We start from the raw sequence: 19,994 nt of genomic DNA on the forward strand, positions 1-19,994 counted from the left end.
GACCTACCTTTTGCCATGATATGTTTATATTAAGACAAAGTGCACAACTGCTGTAACTGATTCAGAAATGCTAATCTGATGCACATATTTCACAATCAACGACTGTATTATTCTGTATATAATTTCCGCATTTGCAAATCATCAGCAAAAGGCATGCAACAAGCATCTTTCATCGATGCCCACCAGATTAATGAAGCAGCGTGTGGCTATATTGGGATCCTGAATTACATTTTAATTACTGGCTATTAGAAGAGTTGGGTGGAGAATATAGTGTACTTCCAGTGGAGTGATCCAGTACAAATGTCAAACATGGCGCCTGTGGTTATTGAGTTAATTCGGTTATATTGCCTATAGGGTTTGATTAAATGAGTCTTGTTCTGAGAAAACTGGGATAATGCATGTGCGTAAAGTGTTGTCCCAGATAAGCCTGTGCAGTCTGCACAGGCTAATCAGGTACAACACTTTCCGCTTTTATGACATTTTTTGTTTAAATGAAGCATGCTCTTCTTAGCAAAAATGAAAATTAGGCGGAAAGTGTGTCCCTGATTAGCCTGTGCCAACTGCACAGGCTAATCTGGGATGACACTTTACACACATGAATTATGCCCATTTTTCTCAGAACAAGACTCAAATATTGGATTGATGTGGCTAAATGAAACTTGTTAAGAGGATTACACATAATTTGTATGTCAAAGTTTAAGACATAATGTGTTAATTGCCTTTAGCTTCATTAAGAGTTCTTTGATCCACAGTAAACAGCCCTTTTCTGTATATTACAGCCGGTTCCTACGTGGCCCTGACATTGCTCGGTAAGCCGTCCGTCCTCATCTTCTGCATCTAGCGTTCATGCACAGGAGCAGCCTTTTCAAAGGGATCATTTGAGCCGGGATTCATCGAGTCGTGAATCATTTCAGATCCGGGACATTTCACATATCCGGGACTTTTCACAGTTCGGGGACTCTGTATCGTTGCCACAACCGGTTGATTGTAAGTATTGCTGTAGATCAGAATACAAGGGAGATAATTTAGGGTACGGTGTAAAACTGTTATTATGCCCCCCTGTAGGGTGGCATATAGCAGTTGAACTGTCAGTCCTTTGTCTGTCTGTCTGTCTGTCTGTCTGTCTGTCTGTCTGTGTGTCCGTCTGAAAACTTTAACATTGGCCATAACTTTTGCCAAATTTAATATAGCAACTTGATATTTGGCATGCATGTGCATCTCATGGAGCTGCACATTTTGAGTGGTGAAAGGTCAAGGTCATCCTTCAAGGTCAAAAGTCAAATATACAATCCAAGGGAAGTAATAAGCTTTAAAAGGGAGATAATTTCTAAACCTGCCAAAATGATATATTGAAATTTTATTTCAAAGCGGCGCAATAGGGGGCATTGTGTTTCTGACAAGCACATCTCTTGTTTTGCTATTTTTGAAAAAGAAAAAAAATCTTACACCCCTGTGGCTTTTGTTTTGGGGGAAATAGCCAGGGTAATGAGAACAAAGAAATACTACAAATAATATTGATTATTTCAATTGTCAATCATTTATAGACCAATTTTAAACTTATGATTATTTGAGCCTTGTTCTGAAAAAACTGGACTTAATGCATGTGTGTAAAGTGTCATCCCAGACATCCCAGATTAGCCTGTGCAGTACACACAGGCTAATCAGGGATGACACTCTCCACTTAAAAATGATTTTTCAGTATGGAGGGACATCCTTTAAACTAAAATACCATAAAAGTGGAAAGTATCTTCCCTGATTAGCCTGTGTTGACTGCACAGGCTAATCTGGGATGACACTTTACGCACATGCATTAAGCCCAATTTTCTCAGAAGACGGCTCAATTAGAGATAAAGGGCTGAATAATTAGCCTCTTATAATCAAGTTTATTTAAATGTTTTAATTTGCCATTTAGGTAGTTATTTTTACCAAAAAAAGCAGTATGTTATTTTGACAGCATTTGTGGTGTTTCACTTTAAGGTGGATATAAAGAACACTTGTATTATAATGTCTCTTGAAAATGTGTGTTAAAATTTTATGTCTTAAATCCACATTATGCAGAGCTTTAACCTATTTATGCCTAGTGGATTCGCTCATCCTTCTAAATTGGATCAATTTATTTCCAAAATTAGGGATGTCTAGTATATTTATGCCCCCCTTCGAAGAAGAGGGGGTATTTTGTTTTGCACATGTCGGTTGGTCGGTCTGTCGGTAGGTCAGTCTATCCGTCGGTCCGTCCACCAGATGGTTTCTGATGATAACTCAAGAAAGCTTAGGGCCTAGGATCATGAAACTTCACAGGTACATTGATCGTGACTCGCAGATGACCCCTATTGATTTTCAGGTCACTAGGTCAAAGGTCAAGGTCACAGTGTCTCAAAACAGTGAAACGGTTTCCGGATGATAACTCAGAATGCTTAAGCCTAGGATCATGAAACTTCATAGGTACATTAAGCATGACTGGCAGATGACCCCTATTGATTTTCTGGTCACAAGGTCAAAGGTCAAGGTCACAGTGACTCGAAATAGTTAAATGGTTTCCAGACGATATCTCAAGAATAGTTAGGCCTAGGATCATGAAACTTCATAGGTAAATTGATCATGACTTGCAGATGACCCCTATTGATTTTCAGGTCACTAGGTCAAAGGTCAAGGTCACAGTGACAAAAAACGTATTCACACAATGGCTGCCACTACAACTGACAGCCCATTTTTCATTCATTGTATGTGTCTTTGTCCAAAAAACTTTAACCTTGGTTAAAGTTTTATAACTTTTGAAATATTGAAGATAGCAACTTCATATTGGTATGCATGTGTATCTCACTGAGCTGCACATTTTGAGAGGTGAAATGTCAAGGGCAAGGTCATCCTTAAGGTCAAATATCATTGTATTTTTTCTTTGCTAAAAATTAACCCTTTTATGCCTAGTGGACTCTCCCATTCAGCTTAATTGGATCAATTTGTCATGACTGGCAGATGACCCCTATTGATTTTCAGGTCACTAGGTCAAGGTCAAGGTCACAGTGACAAAAAAGTATTCATACAATGGCTTCCACTACAACTGATATGGGGGGCATGCATGTTTTACAAACAGCCCTTGTTATTTCTATATTTGGAATATTTCTTACAGAAATTCCTTTAAGCAAACAGCGCAAACTCAGATGAGACACCGCATTATGCGGCGTCTCATCTGGGTCTACGCTGTTTGCCAAGGCCTTTTTTCTAGACGCTAGGCATAAATGGGTTTTTAATACAGGCCAATTTACAAATAGATAATGTGATCACCCCTGTGTCATGTGTCCTTCCTTTTAGAGTGTATGTCATCCACAATTAGCTTGTTAATGTTGTAGAGACCACATTTTTATGCCCCCCGGGTGGCATATAGCAGTTGAACTGTCCGTCAGTCAGTATGTCAGTCTGTGCCAGTCTGTCTGAAAATTTTAATGGTCATAACTTTTTTAATATTGAAGATAGCAACTTGATATTTGGCATGCATATGCATCTCTTGGAGCTGCACATTTTGAGTGTTGAAAGAAAGGTGAAGGTGAAGGTCATCCTTCAAGGTAAAATGTCTAATATATGGCGTCTGTCCGTCTGTCAGAAAACTTAACATTGGCCATAACTTTTTCAATATTGAAGATAGCTACTTGATATTTGGCATGCATGTGTATCTCGTGGTGAAAGGGCAAGGTCAAGGTCATCCTTCAAAGTAATATGTCATATATATATATATATATATATATATATATATATATATATATATATATATATATATATATATAACATGTCCTATATAACATGTCTTTACAAAATGGTGGTCACCATGTCAATCTTAAAAAAATCATGTGACCTCTCTAGAGGCCACATGTATGACTCAATCTTGCTAAAAACATGGTCAGAATTTATTTCTTGTCAATATCTAGATCAAGTTTTAATCTGCTTCTTGAACAAGGGCATCCTTATCTTTAAAAACTTTGTAACCACTTTAGAAACCATATTTGTAACTCAGTCTTGATGAAACTATGTCTGAATGCTTATTTTTTACAATGATAAGGCCCAGTTGGGTCGCTTGAGTTTAGAAACTTTTTACCACACTTATCACTCGATCCTGATGAAACTTGATCACCATGTTTATCTTGACAATATCTATACCCAGTCTTGATTAAACTTGGCCAAATTGCATAAATCGATCTTTTCAATGCCATATAATCATGGTAGCATGGGATCAACGAGACCGCCGATAGCGTTGAAAGCCTATTTGCAAGATACAGGGACATTTCTGCTGAAGTAAATGTTAAAGGATTAGTTGTCTGAATAAAAATGTAAAAGGCTGTCAAAAAGATTTTTTTAACAAGAACAAGACTATTGCCAAGCAATAAAAGTCCCCTACCTCGCATGAAGCAGTAATATAATTATCTCCCTTTGTTTTCAAGGAACATAACTTTTAAGTTTGCCTTGTAGATGGTAATTTTCTTAAAAAAATATAATAAAATCCCAATATTTCTAGTCACTCTCTTTGCCAATAACAGACTTGTTTTACAAACGAAATTTGTTTTAGTTTCTTATAATGTTTTTTCAAATAAAACAGTCTTAGAAAAATTCACTAAAAATGGTGTAAGCAATGTTGTTGGAAGAAAATTTTAGAAAAAAGTTTCTTAATGAAAAATTGCAAAAATTACGAAATACTATATTAAATAATCTATTTTGTCTGCCCAAATCAGAGAATGCTTGGAAAGGACAACTGTTTCCCCTGTGATTTTGAAATGCAGTATTACAAAAGTCTATTTGTGTTGCAAATAGACTAAAGACTAGGTCCTCTTTGTCATGTCTTTTACAATTGGTGCACCTTGAACTCTTGTACTCAGGTCAATGCTTCAGGGTTTCCTTCTTTGCAAGAAGTAGCTAACTAACCTGTCAACAAACAAACATTTTACCAGTATCAGAATGTAGGTCAGAAAATAAACATGTCTTGCTAATAAATCACGTTTAACAAGCTAGTAACTATATAATTGATTGTAACACAATGATTATGCACAGTGAGTTTAGAGAGATTAAGAAGAACATCAGCTTCAGATAAAACAGCAACAAATTATAGTCAGAGAATTTTGTTTTGTAAATAGTTGCAGAGAATTGATGAAATTTGTATGATGGATACAGTGATTGTGATAGTACTTTGCACTAATTATTAAACTCATTCGTGATCTGTACACTCATTATTTAGCTCATTCTATAATTTATACAATAATGATTTAATTCTTTGTATGGTTTGTACACCTTACAGTTGTTTTATTTTGCAACAAACTCAGGTGGGAAAAATATTATAATTATCCATGCACACTATGATAAATATCTGTTTCAGCGAAAGTATCATATTCGTGTAAGTTCTATTTGTAACTTTGAGTGTACCAGAGACTTCAAGCTTTTATGATCTATGAACTTTTGTAAATGGTTCTTGAAACTCTGTTTTGTAACCATAGTTATTGTTTTTTTGTTGGTCTTTCTATGTTTGTCTAATAGAAATGTATTTCTATTCGTATATGCGATATACACTTTATAATATATACTGTGTTAATGCTGTGATTGGAACATAATTTAATCTAATGCTTATTATAGCATTTCTTTGTGATGGCATTGTGATAACATAATAATGACCAATTAACCAAATATAATTATAATATTATGAATGCACAATATTCTTTGTATAATGATCTTCATATGCATGTAACAATTATATCAAATTCAAAATCATAATCTGTACGTGGAATGGATTCAATACTATTTTGAGAACGTACATTGCTAATAGAGTTTTCTTGTCACTGAATTGTTAAGATAACAGGAATTGCTAAAAACTTTCCATTTATAAATTTAAACAGGAAATACTTTATAATAAATGCTGACTTTCTGTACAGAACAACACAAATCTTATAAATGAAGATAATTCTATTTTAATAAAATATAACGCATGTCACTGGTCCACTATAATGCATTCCATTGCTTCGGTCTTGTCAGGAACTACACTGTCCACTTTTATGGTATTTCTTTTTTTTTTAGAAGGAAGTCATTTTCAGCGAAAATCCAGTTGAGGAGGAAAGTTTTATTCCTGATAAGCCTGTGCAGACTGCGCGGGCTTATATGAAACAACACTTTACGCTCAATCCTTAAGCCCAGTTTTCCACAGAGAGAGGCTAACATTAATCCATTTATGCCTAGCATCTAGAAAAAAGGCCTTTGCAAACAGCGTAGACCCAGATGAGACGCCACATGATTCAGCGTCTCATCAGGGTCTGCGCTGTTTGCTTAAAGGAATTTCTGTAAGAAATATTCTAAATATAGATAAAAATATACAAGACATCCCTAATTTTGGAAATAAATTGATCCAATTTAAAAGGATGCAAGAGTCCACTTGGCTTTCACGGGTTAATCTTTGGTGTTATTATGATTTACATTGAAATAACCCTCTACCACTAAGATACACATTTTCAGGCATTTGTAGTCCCTTAGAAAGTTATATTTAATTTAAAACCTTTCTTACTAGATTCAAGTTTTGAAGGCTTCATCTCCAAACCTTAGATACTGATGAGCAACAAACAGCATAAAATCTGAACAGACTGCGAGTTACTTGCAGGCTGTCCCTGGTTTCATTCTGTTTGCACATAGTCATTTTCACTTTGCTTCTAAGCGATAAGTGCCATGCTTGAAAGAAAAAAATATGGGAAAGAGGCTTTCAAAAATGTAGATAAATAAGGTTGGCCTTGAAACAGGAATACATTCTTTATTCATTAAGCTCAAGGTTTGTTTGAACTGAGGCAGTTCATGTCAGTATAACATCACTAGAAATTTTCAAGTGGCTATAACCATTCGTATATTGTGAAAGCATAACAAAATTGTGTGCAGCAGGTTATTTGAAGTGAAGGGATAAGGCTAACTCTCCCCTTTGTACTGGTATTTTAAATGATTGTTATTCACATGCATTTAAATTCTTAAATGCACATTTAACATTTCAGAGGGATAAAACGTTCATGATGGGAATGTTTAGAATGCCCAAAATGCCCTAAACAATGACAGTTTCAACAATAAACAACGTCATTCGATGTTGATTTTATATTTAGATAGCATGCTTACAATGGTATTACAAGTGGACCATGGTGATGGGTGATAGCATGCTTACAATGGTATTACAAGTGGACCATGGTGATGGGTGATAGCATGCTTACAATGGTATTACAAGTGGACCATGCTGATGGGTGATAGCATGCTTACAATGGTATTACAAGTGGACCATGCTGATTGGTGATAGCATGCTTACAATGGTATTACAAGTGGACCATGCTGATTGGTGATAGCATGCTTACAATGGTATTACAAGTGGACCATGCTGATGGGTGATGTGACTTCTCAGATAGCATGCTTACAATGGTATTACAAGTGGACCATGCTGATGGGTGATAGCATGCTTACAATGGTATTACAAGTGGACCATGCTGATGGGTGATGTGACTTCTCAGATAGCATGCTTACAATGGTATTACAAGTGGACCATGCTGATGGGTGATAGCATGCTTACAATGGTATTACAAGTGGACCATGCTGATGGGTGATAGCATGCTTACAATGGTATTACAAGTGGACCATGCTGATGGGTGATAGCATGCTTACAATGGTATTACAAGTGGACCATGCTGATGGGTGATAGCATGCTTACAATGGTATTACAAGTGGACCATGCTGATGGGTGATGTGACTTCTCAGACACACAATGATATACCTTATATTATAAACGTGTAATTAGTCATGCAAATAGTTAATTCATGTTCCACAATGACGAAAAGTAAAGTGCGTACGATTTTGATGTAATACGAAAGTTCCTCTACCTACACAGCATCAGAAGCAGAAGCACAGAGACCTTTGAAACGTGTCAAATTATCTGTACAGTCTCAATATCTTTTATGTTGATTCAATATACCCGGGGAGAAATCGGAGGGATATTTCTGGAATTTTGGTGGGCCATGATTTCATACTGATTTTATACAGGTTCATCCCCCCTGGCCTAATGGATACAGTTAAACTTGTACATGTATGGGTTTTATCTTTCGACCATTACGTACATATGCACTTGTTGAATGGTAAAGAAAATTACTTAATATGCCTTGTTCTGGGAAAAATATTATTAATCCATGTGCACAAAAGGTTGTCCCAGATCTTCCTGTGCAGTCCACGCAGTCTGTACTGGACAGGCTTATCTGGGACAACACTTTACACATATCCTTAATGAAGCCCAGTCTTCCCAGAACATGGCTCAAATGAGTATATGGACCATGACCAAGCTTAAGATTTTTGAAAAAAAATCTCTAAAATGTTTGTATTTTCTGTTTTCAGGCAGAGAAAAGAGAAAGATTTACAGCAACAGAAAGCTCGGACAATACGTGCCATGTATGAAACAGTTCAGGATGAATACGATGTAAGAAATTCTCCATTACTTAGTAGTTGAGATGTACAGTGTTTTCTCTATTTCATATGGTCCGTAAGAAACGCACACACAAAAAATAAGGCTCGATTGGTCATTGTCGCTTGGGTACTACTTAAGTAAGCTTACATGTACTCTGGGTGCGGTAAATACACTTAAAGGTACCCAGGAATTTTAACGCTAAATAAGTCGTTGTCGCTTAAAAAAAAACATGTTTATATTTATGTCAATTTTCTATTTAATGGCCTCTATATGATCGAAACTCATATTCAAATAGCATGTTGATGAGGTTTTTTTAAAATGGAAGTTTGTTTCGTAATGACTATAATCGGTAGCGCGTTTTACGACATTGGATTTTTTGCAGGAATTAAACTCCGGTACAGTCTAATATCGGCTGGGTAGGTTTTAGTATGTTTCCCGGGGTAAATGTAAGTATACTTAAATGTACCCGGGGTACATGTTAGAAGTACCCGAGCCGACAACGTCCAATCGAGCATAAATAAGCTTGATGTTTTACTTAAAAACAATGCATGTATGCCCAATGTAAATCCTATTTGAGCTTTATTTTGCTCTAAAGCTTCATTAATGCATGATGAATGTTATTATTCTTATAGTGGTATATATAAAGAAAGCAAATAATTGTTACTGTAATAAGTTAACACATCCGCAATCCCCTGCTTGATGTATTGGATATGGTGTCCACCTATTACCCTGGAGGTCATGGGTTCTATCTCCACTTTTGGAGCGTTTTTTAGATCTCCCATAAAGACTCCCAATTACTGGTTCTACCTGGGAACGGACTCAAGTATGTATAATAAGCATTAGGACTTTGATGAAATCGAGCCTAAATAGTTAGGAATTAACTAAACCTCTGCTTAGCAAAAAGGGTTTACCCAAAGGGGATTAAGTTGGCGATATATGGAACATCATAGAACATTTTCGAGGAGCAGATAGTTGCCAGTTTGTCCTTCCTTACTTGCTTCCGTCACACTTTTGTTACAGCCTTCTCATAGCGCCTTCAATATTTTACAGATCTCTTACATACATTGCATGGACCTGTACCTTTCGATGAGGTTTGAGGTCACTGGGGTGAAGGTCAAGGTCACTGAGCTAATAATAGATTTTCTTAAGGTCACACTTTGGTCACAGTTTCTCATAGCAAACATAAGGTGAGCTTCCTTCGTTTTCAATGATTCTTGTTTTTACCAATTTCAGAAGCAAAAGCAATGTGGGGTCATTTGTAATATTTTTTAGCAAAGCTAATCTGTAAGTATTACTATAAGGTCAAGGGGAGATGATGAATTCAAGTACGTGAGATTTATTTGTGAATACCTTTTATTGCTTCACCAAAAGGGACGTACCCTTAGTCCCTCCGTCTGTCTATCCATAAATGTGAGATTCTACTATAAATCGGAAAAGTTACAAGTACATAATCCTCTTATTACAGTGGTATTCTTTCCCTTATGCAAGGCTAATATTTCTCAATATCTTTATTCTTATAACTGAAGATTCATTTATTTTCGTTGTCATAAAATTTAATGGATGCATTAAATGTGGTATTTTTTATTTGATGTTGAATTCTTTAAATTTTGTTTATAATATCGGATATAAAATTTTGACTTCAACAATTGTTGGACCTTTGATTTTGTTCTTGAGGGGACCCACAAAAATCCACAAATATAGGTATTACAGTATAATGCACCCCACCAGTCCTGTTCTTAGTGAACAGTAAGGCTGTCAGGGGATTCTATTTAGCGATATAAGAAACTTCATTGATGCTTAGAAAGTTTCCTTTTGGACCCATTTCAGAAGCTGCGCAAGTCCTGCAAAGCGAATCCCGGTGATCCCAAACTCCAGACGCAGCTTTCCGAGAAGGAGAGGACGCTACGGATACTCGAGGCTCAGATCAAGAACCTGCCTGGACTTGAGAACCTGGGAAATCGAGACACACAGCTGCACAATGTATGTGGTAGGGGGGGACATAAAGACACACAGCTGCACAATGTTTGTGGGGGGGGGGGACATAGAGACACACAGCTGCACAATGTTTGTGGGGGACATAGAGACAAACAGCTGCACAATGTTTGTGGGGGGACATAGAGACACACAGCTGCACAATGTTTGTGGGGGGACATAGAGACACACAGCTTCACAATGTTTGTGGGGGGACATAGAGACACACAGCTGCACAATGTTTGTGGGGGGACATAGAGAGACACACAGCTGCACAATGTTTGTGGGGGACATAGAGACACAGCTTCACAATGTTTGTGGGGGGACATAGAGACACACAGCTGCACAATGTTTGTGGGGGGACATAGAGACACACAGCTGCACAATGTTTGTGGGGGGACATAGAGACACACAGCAGCACAATGTATTTGGTGACATAGAGACACACAGCTACAAATTGTATGTGGGGGAGGGGGGACATATAGACACAGGTGCACAATGTATTTGGTGACATAGAGACACACAACTGGGGGGTTTTGTGGTTGATATCTGGATACATATACCCTCAATAAGGTATTTTAAGTATTTGAGCTCTGAAACATAGTTTTAGAGGGGTTTTATTTGAGCTCTGAAACATAGTTTGAGACGGGTGTATTTGAGCTCTGAAACATAGTTTGAGAGGGGGTGTATTTGAGCTCTGAAACATAGTTTGAGAGGGGTGTATTTGAGTTTGAAAAATAGTTTGAGAGGGATTTTATTTGAGCTCTGAAACAGTTTGAGAGGGTGTATTTGAGTTTGATACATAGTTTGAGAGCGGTGTATTTGAGTTTGAAACATAGTTTGAGAGGGGTTTATTTGATCTCTTAAACATAAAGTTTGAGAGGAGTGTATTTGAGATACTCTGTGAACTACTGTGTTTGTCGGTGGCTTAGTTAGCATAACATGTATTGATTTTGTGGAGGAAACTACTTTAAAATTTCACAAGCGATCAAACTGAAAATGTGTCATCTCCATAAAGACTAGTTAGTCCCCTACCGGTTTCACCGGAGGGGACTTATGGTTTGCGCTCCGTCTGTCAGTCAGTCTGTCTGCCTGTCTCTCACACTTTTCTGGATCCTGCGATAACTTTAAAAGTTCTTAATATTTTTTCATGAAACTTGGAACATGGATAGATGTCATTATGGACATTATGCACTTCATTTCATTTGTTCCTACGTCAAAAATTATGGTTGCTATGGCAACAAATAGACTAGAAAAACTGCTGAAATGGTGGTTTTCTTGATCCTGCGATAACTTTTTAAGTTCTTAATATTTTTTCATGAAACTTGAAACATGGATAGATGGCAATATGGACATTATGCACGTCATTTTATTTTGTTCGTACGTCGAAATTCTGGTTGCTATGGCAACAAATATATTTTAAAAAATCTGAAAATGGTGGAATTTCTGACAATGGTGGAGCCGGTAGAGGACTTATATTGCTTGACAATAGTCTTGTTGTTCAAGACACTTTTTATGCTCAAATGATCCACACAATGAAATTATCTGACTAATTGTCGGATATTACTCACTTTTTTACCAAGCGTATGTTTAAGTATCACAATAAAGTTATTTCTAAATGAGGAATTTAAGTGCATTTTAAGATTTATCAGAGAAGATTTGTTTACCGTATACCAGCTCTTTTTTTTTCTTAGCTAGATTTTGTTTTAAATCATAAAAATTACCAGTACATCATCCTCTAACTTCAGTGTTTTTTTTTGTCTTCCAGATGCCGTCCATAAATGTGGATGAGGTAGATTATTCCTCACCCATTGGGGTAAGTTAGGACTAAGAGCTTTAAATTAAGGAAATAAGTTGGTTTATGATTATCTCCCTTGACAAATAAAAACCAAGGTAGACCAAATAAGAACATAGGGTTAGCTATTTGGAATCCTTGGATTAATTGCAGTTTTCTGTTGTGATTGTGTATGAATTGAATATTTGTTGTTATATGAATGCAAACTTTAGCAGGTAACATTTACATATTTGAGTAAAGATAATTTTGAAAAGCAACAATACAAATGAATAATCCAATGACTTCATAAATAACAGAGATAAATCTTCAATATGTTATGCATAAGGATCACCAATAAAAACCGAGTTAGCTATCTATATGTACCTATCTGTCTAGAGAAAATATTGAGGGGAAGTAACTGTCTAAGGTTTCATGTTTTCACTGCTTTTTCTCTTCTCATTTGGAAGAGGCCATATAGACTCTTGATTATTGGAAGAATTATTGCTTAAATAGCTGTTTTAGAAATGGCAAAGCAGGTGCAAGTTTTGATTATGGGGAAACCTGCATGATTTCAAAGAAAATTTGCACTTTTCCCCCGCAATTTATAGTAAATGCATGCTTTAAAACCCATTTTTTTAAGTGTTTAGGTCATATTCCTAAAATGAAGAGAAAAGCCCTGAAAACACATAATACATTTTATCTCAATCAAACATTTATCTTATATTCTGTATATTCTTGTTAGATACTTTCTAAAATTGTGTAGGCTTTTCAGCAAGGTAAACAATATATACTTGAAGTGTTGATACATGAACCTGTCGTATTACAACAATGATTAGGTGCTATGCTGTATCCTTCAACATTGCTTTAACCCTTTCCTGCTCATATATGCATTATCACATGGTTGAAGTCCCTAAGAAAATCTAATTAAATTTAAAGATCTTTCTGACGAGATTTAAGTTTGAAAGGCCTAATTTAAAACCCCTAATCTACCAGTGAGCAGCAAACAGCATAAAACCTAGACTTCAAGTCATTGCAGGCTGTTCTGGGTTTTTTTGGTTGTTGCATATAGCCATTTCAATTTTGCTTTTGAGCAGAAGTGTTACAGCAATTTGCTTATGTATTTTCTGCTTTCGTTATTTAGGGAATACAGTATGTATGTATTTTGTCTTCTTTGTCTTATAGAATATGACAAAGTTAATATGATATTTATTGAATGAAATAACTGAGGGTAGAAATATGTTAAATTTATTGATGAACCATATTGTGCAAAAGTAAAGATTTAGTGTTCAATAGATCATATTTTTGTTAGCACTATCAGCAGTGAATGATCCATGATTATAATGTAGTGTTCACCAAATACATGCAGTGGATTGAAGATCTTCTGCATGTACACACTATAGCTTAGTGCCTCTGTTTTTCTACCGTGCCATTCTGTCCCCATAGCAACCATCCAAGGAACGGAAGCACCAGAAACACAGCTCTTCCCCAGGGGCAATGTTTGGTGCAGCAGAACCGCCGCAGCAAAAGGGCGTGAACGTCTGTCGATCGAAATCAGACGTGTCCACCAGAAAGAATGCTCTTTCTGAGTACATGTTTGGTGCCCCAACATATAAACGCACTGAGTCGAGTCCTGAGGTAGCCATGTTGTTTCAAGCAATATTTTCATATTCTTTGGAATGCTGTGAAATTATGATAATGATGTAGTCTGGAAATTGAATAGATCAACGTGAATAGAAAATAGTACTACAATTTAGTACTAGTAATTGTCTGTTATCAGATGAGTATTTTGATGCAAGAGATAACAGATTTTTAGTATATTACAAGGCAAATAATACACTATGTATATAATAGCTTAAAATGGTGTTAAAGAATGCTTAAAGATTAAATCTATTGGAACAATAATTTAATTGTCTTGGCGAAGCCATGGAAGGTTGATTCAAAATGAGCAACATTAATTTTCATGATTTTTCAGCATTACTGTATCCACTAACTGGAACCAACAAGTTTTCACTGTGTTCCATGGGCAGTTCTTCCTGCTTGAATGATCTTGCCTGTTTGGTATGGTTTTGTTCAGTGACATGCTAAGACTCAACCCTGCCGTTGTGTATGCCCTGTTATCGTGCATCCCTATGACAGCTGTATGGGTTTGGTGCCATTGTGTTGCCTTTTTTGGCTGATGTTGTACAATATTAACAGTTATGGTTATTTTTAAGGTGTTTTTGAGGAGGGTTTGGATAAGAATAAGATTAATAACATTCAGAAATATGTTAGAAGAAAGTTAACTCAACTATTCTCCTAATAGTCAAAGCTTTACCACTCGCCCAAATCCTGGTGCTGTCTTCAGCATCCATGTCTGTGTAATGCATTCATCTCCATAGCACTGTTTCTACTATTCAATTGAATCTTCACTCTTTTGTTAGGTATGTCACTGGCCAAGTTTATTAACTCTGACATGAAATTCAGCAGGATTATTCTTCCATTTTTGTACTGAAAAATGTGGGTAAAGGTGCAACTTCTCCGTATCACTGTTTCTGCTACAGGTATTCAATTGAAACTATACACTTGTGTTCTCTGGGTCATGTCCATTTTGGTACTGATCATTTTGGTAAATGTTTGCATTATAATACTCCATATCTTTGTATTAACATCCGCTATTGAAATAAAACATTGCTTATGTGTTAAGGTTCTTTTGGAACATTCACTGACCAAAGCCTATAATTTTACTAGCATCAAAGCATGATTATGCTCCCTTTTGTACTTAAAAGTCAGGATTTGGTTTGAGTGCAAGTCTAAATTCAGGTTAAATTTAACATCTACAGATATTTACACTCGTTTTTGGGATTATTATGCGTGGTCACATAAGAAGGCATATTACTAGAAACTTGCAATTCAGCAGAATTATGCCCCATAGTGTACTTTATATACTGAGGAAATTAAAGTATATGAGTGTCTGGCAACTCTTATCTCTTGCTGACATGCAGATCTAGCATGTAGTTGCATTGGGGTCAGTGGGGTCAAGGTCACTGTTGCTAAAAATAGACATTTGCTCTTAATAACTTCAGTTATGATGAAGAAATATATGCGGTTAGTGTATATGTAGGTAGGTTACAGGATGATCTAGCAAAGGATTTCATTTAGGGCAGATGAAGTCAAGGTCACTGTTACTAAAAATAGAAAGAATTTATGCTTGATATCTTAAGTTTGGATGGAGGTATTGTGCTTTTATTTTCTTAGAGGTGGCTTTTTGGGGTTGCATTAGGACATTGTTACTTTATATTGAACAATGATTTCTTCTCTTAATTTTGAATTTAGATGGACATATTGTGCTGGACCTTTTGGGAAGGTAGCTTACATGCATACCCTCTTTAAAAGTTAATCATATTCAACTTAAAGTATTGGTCAAAAGTTCCAAGTCTAATTTCCTGGTTGGGTCACATTTCTTTTGTGAACTTATGAATGTTTGTTTGTGGTCATTTTATCTCGTGATAGGAGATGTACATGATGCTATCAAAGTGGATGAATGGTCAAGTGCAATGTCGTGCGACAACTCTTGTTTGTTTACTTGTCAATGTTTATTATGCTCCCCCAAAATTTATTTTGGGGGGAGCATATAGTCGCCGCTTCGTCTGTCCGTCCGTGTGTCCGTCCGTCCGTGCACAATTTTTGTCCGGGCTATTTCTCAGCAACTAATGACCGGAATTCAATGAAACTTTATGGGAAGCTTCACTACCAAGAGGAGATGTGCATATTATCAGCGGGTTCTGGTGGGATGATTTTTCACAGAGTTATGGCCCTTTGAAATTTTCTATAAAAAAATTCTTGTCCCCCCAACTACTGTGCCCTCAAGAGGTTTCCTTTTATCTGAATATATAGTGCAATATTGTGACAAAAAAAAACTTTGGGTAGCATCACCCGTCTCCGACGGTTTCTTGTTTCATTTAAAAAAATAAAAAAAGTGCTTTTCACACGTACAAAGGGTAACTTTTATGCTCGAAAAAGATATTAAACAGCTTAAATTTTTGTGTCTGATCTTTGTGACTGGCTCCTTATATTTTCTCTTTGAAATATGTTATAAATACAGCTGTATTTGCTGGTCTCAGGTGTCACAGTCAGTTGAGCAGTCAGTAATGCAGTCAGTTACACCCTCGGTTATGACTGTACCAAAGAAAGTCAAGAAAAGTTCCAGTTTTAAAGGATTTCGGCGAACTAATGCCAAAAAAATTAAAACACCAGTAAGGCATTTGGTACCAGTTTTCACTACACACGTTTTTTTAAGTGTTCTATCACTTTGTCACCATTTTTGGCAGGGGGTTGTTGATGTTGAATAGTTTTATGATTTCAATTTGAACAGTTTGAAATTATCAAACCTCTGTGTTTATTTGCGCACTACTAACAGATTTTCTTTTTTTCCAGGTGCATGTATGTTAAATGATAATGTTACATCATTTATTGATTGTTTATATTTTGGTGCAGGTTTTGGCCGCATGGAGTTATGAATAACAGCATTGAACACTATCTTTATAGGCCTGTTTTATGGCATTATTGGAAGAGGTTGGATTATTTTTGTGGTTGCATTATTTGCAGGATTGCGCTTTAGAATTTATTTTATTAATGGTTAATGTATTTTTAATTGTGATTTGATAATTGTTTCACTAGACCAAGTGTGTGTCTTTAAGAATTTTAGCAGTAGAAAATTTGATTGTATACAATATTTATTTAAGTAACTTGGTATACAAAAAATATGTTTAAGTTGTGATGTGAAAGGCTAGGAACAATTATTGGTGCCTGTGATGCAGTGCAATGCAACATGCATTAATGGGATTTTATCTTAGTAGAAGTGTATGTACTTATTTTCAATCTTTTAATAATAACATTAGCTAATAGTATAATTGTATGTTCTTTAGTTTTCATATTTTATAAATAGCATACGCTAAACTACAAACATAAACTTTATCTTGATGGTTGTTACATATCATGTGAAAATTCAGGGCCCAGTTGTTTGACCCTGACCTTGGGGCTCCAGTTTTTGGGCGTGGCCACCATTTTAGGCCACAAGACAGGGGTTGTTTTTTTCTCAGATGGCTTGCAGCCGGAGCAAAATACCACAACAACATTGAATACCTTACATTGAAAAATAAATAGCTGGAAATCGAAGCTTTAATAAAAATTAAGTCCCAACTTTTGTGAGTCTAGTTGGTAAGTTAGGTTTGAGTGCAGGGACGCTATCATGCTCACATCTGGGGGCCTCCGGCAAGGAAGGACCTAGGAAACTTAAAATGCACATCCTTTAACCCTTTCCCTCTCAGGAGGGAGCGAAGTGAAAATGGCAATGTTCAAACAGCATAGACCCAGAACAGCCTGTTCAGGTTTTATGCTGTTTGCTGCTCATTAGTATTTAAGGGTTGGAAATGAGACCTTTTAATCTTGAATCTAGTAAGATAGGTCTCAAATTGAATTAAACTTTCTAAGGGACTACAAATGCTTGGAAATTATGGTATCTAAGTGGTAAAAAAGGGTTAGGATACAGTAGCATCTGATTAACTGATTACTGATTAATAATGTGCCCAATAAATTGATATATTTTGACTACGAATCTTATGTGAACATAGAAATAGAATTTTTGTCAAGAGGCTACATTTCGTTTACGTGTGTGGATGTTTTGTGAAGGTGTCTCTCTGTTTTATGTTCAGCGCTCCGAGTCTCTTCGCCGTAGGCTCAGTACCAAAATGACAATTCGCAAGGTAAAATCTGCCTGCCAGCTTGTCGACAGAGTCCTTTTGCAGTTTTGAACATTGGCATTAATAATTGGTGGAATTTAATTTTCGCCTAACTTGGACTAGGTAGCATTTTGTTTGAGAAAGCCATTTAATAGTTTTTTCCCGTTGGATACAGGGCTTTGATATTATTTTTTTGACATTGTAGGTCATTAATATTACAATCCGTTATTTTGTGATGTCCAATATATGGCAAGTCTGCCATGGACCCTGTGTATTTTTCACACACTTTAATTTATTAAGTTTATAATCTCTGAATTTTCAAGAGATAAATAAATATATTGTTTCTACGATTAACAATAAACACATTGGGAATTTCTGCAAAAGGAATATGTCTTGTCTTGTGAAAATTATAGCGTTTGTGAAAGTAGTGTGTTTGTGTGTTTGAAATCGTCATAATCTGTAGACATTTTGCCTGCAGTTTCACTCGTGTCAGATCATCAGAAGAAGTTGTGGTCCTCTTCATCATTATAATCATAACTACTAAAGCATGTATTGCGCAATAACTTGAACTGGGTGTGTATGTAACTTGATATAAAAAAGTTTTTTTAAAGCAGATTACAGTTACAATTAAACTTCCTGGAAACTGTTAACTTTATTTATTCCGCTATATCTATGGTGGGATTGTGTACTATCCAGGGTTTTTTTTGGCCCGATTTTATAGCCGAAATTCGGCTATGTTCCCAATCCCAAAAAGTATACTTTTTTCCCAAAATGTGGCAAAAAATTCCCAATTGCCAAAAATTTTTTTGTTTTTTTTTTTGGAAAGAAGTCTTTTGTGTATTTTATCTCAATTTTAATACAATTACATCTAACAAAGTATTATATGATTTTTTTCTTTTAATTTGAATGATTATAAAGAGTTAAATCAAATTTAGTCTTTCTCTAATCAGTGGACTTTTCGTGTGGAAAAAAAGGCTAATGAATTTATTTTCCCAATTTCAAGAAAATGCCGATAAAATTCCCAATTCCAAAGCCATGGGCTATCTTCCCAAAAAGTGGAAAAAAACACCTGCTATCACTTTTTTAAGGGCATCGCATAATCTGTCCTGCAGACAAACATTTTGGGGTTGTTAGACATATCTGTAATATATGTTATTAAACAATTGGTTAGATTGACCTCGTGTAATGTGCTTTATTGTGATTTAAACAGACAATATTTTTATCAGACACTTTTTATTATAATAAGACAATTCTAATAGTATCTTTGAAGAAAGGAAGGCATTCATACAATATATGAGCTACGCTGTGGGAAAACGGGGCTAAATGCATGTTCTCTAAAAAATTGTCCCAGATTAGCATGTGCAGTTTGCATAGGTTTATCAGGGATTATCAGGGACAACACTTTTGGCTGTAATGCATTAAACCCTTCCCCCCATAAGAAGCAAAGTGAAAATGGCTATGTGCAAACACCATAAAACCAGAACAGCCTGCAAGTAACTCGCAGTCTGTTCAGGTTTTATGCTCTTTGCTGCTGATCAGTATCTTATAAGGTTTGGAGTCGAGGGCTAAAAACTTGAATCTAGTAAGAAAGGTCTCAAATTCAATTTAACTTTCTAAGGGACTACAAATGCGTCAAAATACGTATCTCAATGGTAAAGGGTTAAAAAAAAAGGAATTCTCTTCTTAACGATAATCTTGTGTACGCTCAATGCTCATGCATTAACGCTCTCAGTGCTGAAACCGAATTTTTGAAGGCCTTTGCAAACAGTTTGGATCCAGATGAGACGCCACAGAACGTGGCGTCTCATCAGGATCCAAACTGTTTGCTATTCTGATTGTATTCTTTGAAAAAAAAATAAAAAAAATTCTATTTTCAGAAATTCAGCAGACAACATTTTAGCAGACGACAAATTTCCCAGCATGCAAAGGGTTAAGCGCTGCTCATATTAAATGTGAAACAAACTTAATTGTCCTTGTATAATATTTCCAAGTATTTTCCCATCAGTTGATATCTGGCTATGATAATTGCGCCTTGCAGTTTTCATTCAGATTTCTTAGTGTTTTGAAAGAAAATTGCTTACTGAAATAT

The 19,994-nt window shown here is 36.0% G+C and overlaps 1 protein-coding gene across 11 annotated transcripts in view; it reads left to right on the forward strand.

Annotated features, from left to right (window-relative positions):
* The first annotated feature begins 8,386 nt into the window (after positions 1-8,386).
* LOC127859834 (rho guanine nucleotide exchange factor 12-like) overlaps positions 8,387-19,994 on the forward strand; it is a 115,205-nt gene continuing 103,597 nt past the window's right edge. For 8 of the 11 annotated variants that reach the window (XM_052397350.1, XM_052397347.1, XM_052397349.1 and 5 more), the window contains exons 1-5: positions 8,387-8,455; positions 10,271-10,423; positions 12,183-12,230; positions 13,632-13,823; positions 16,289-16,420. In XM_052397350.1, coding sequence (XP_052253310.1) covers positions 8,426-8,455; positions 10,271-10,423; positions 12,183-12,230; positions 13,632-13,823; positions 16,289-16,420 — 555 coding nt within the window. In that variant the 5' untranslated portion in view covers positions 8,387-8,425. Of the gene's footprint in view, positions 8,456-10,270; positions 10,424-12,182; positions 12,231-13,631; positions 13,824-16,288; positions 16,421-17,883; positions 17,930-19,994 lie in introns of those variants that run through there. The other 3 variants (XM_052397354.1, XM_052397356.1, XM_052397357.1) reach the window with 3 other exon arrangements.

The sequence above is a fragment of the Dreissena polymorpha genome, chromosome 15 (genome assembly GCF_020536995.1).
Source record: "Dreissena polymorpha isolate Duluth1 chromosome 15, UMN_Dpol_1.0, whole genome shotgun sequence".
Taxonomy (NCBI): Eukaryota; Metazoa; Mollusca; class Bivalvia; order Myida; family Dreissenidae; genus Dreissena; species Dreissena polymorpha.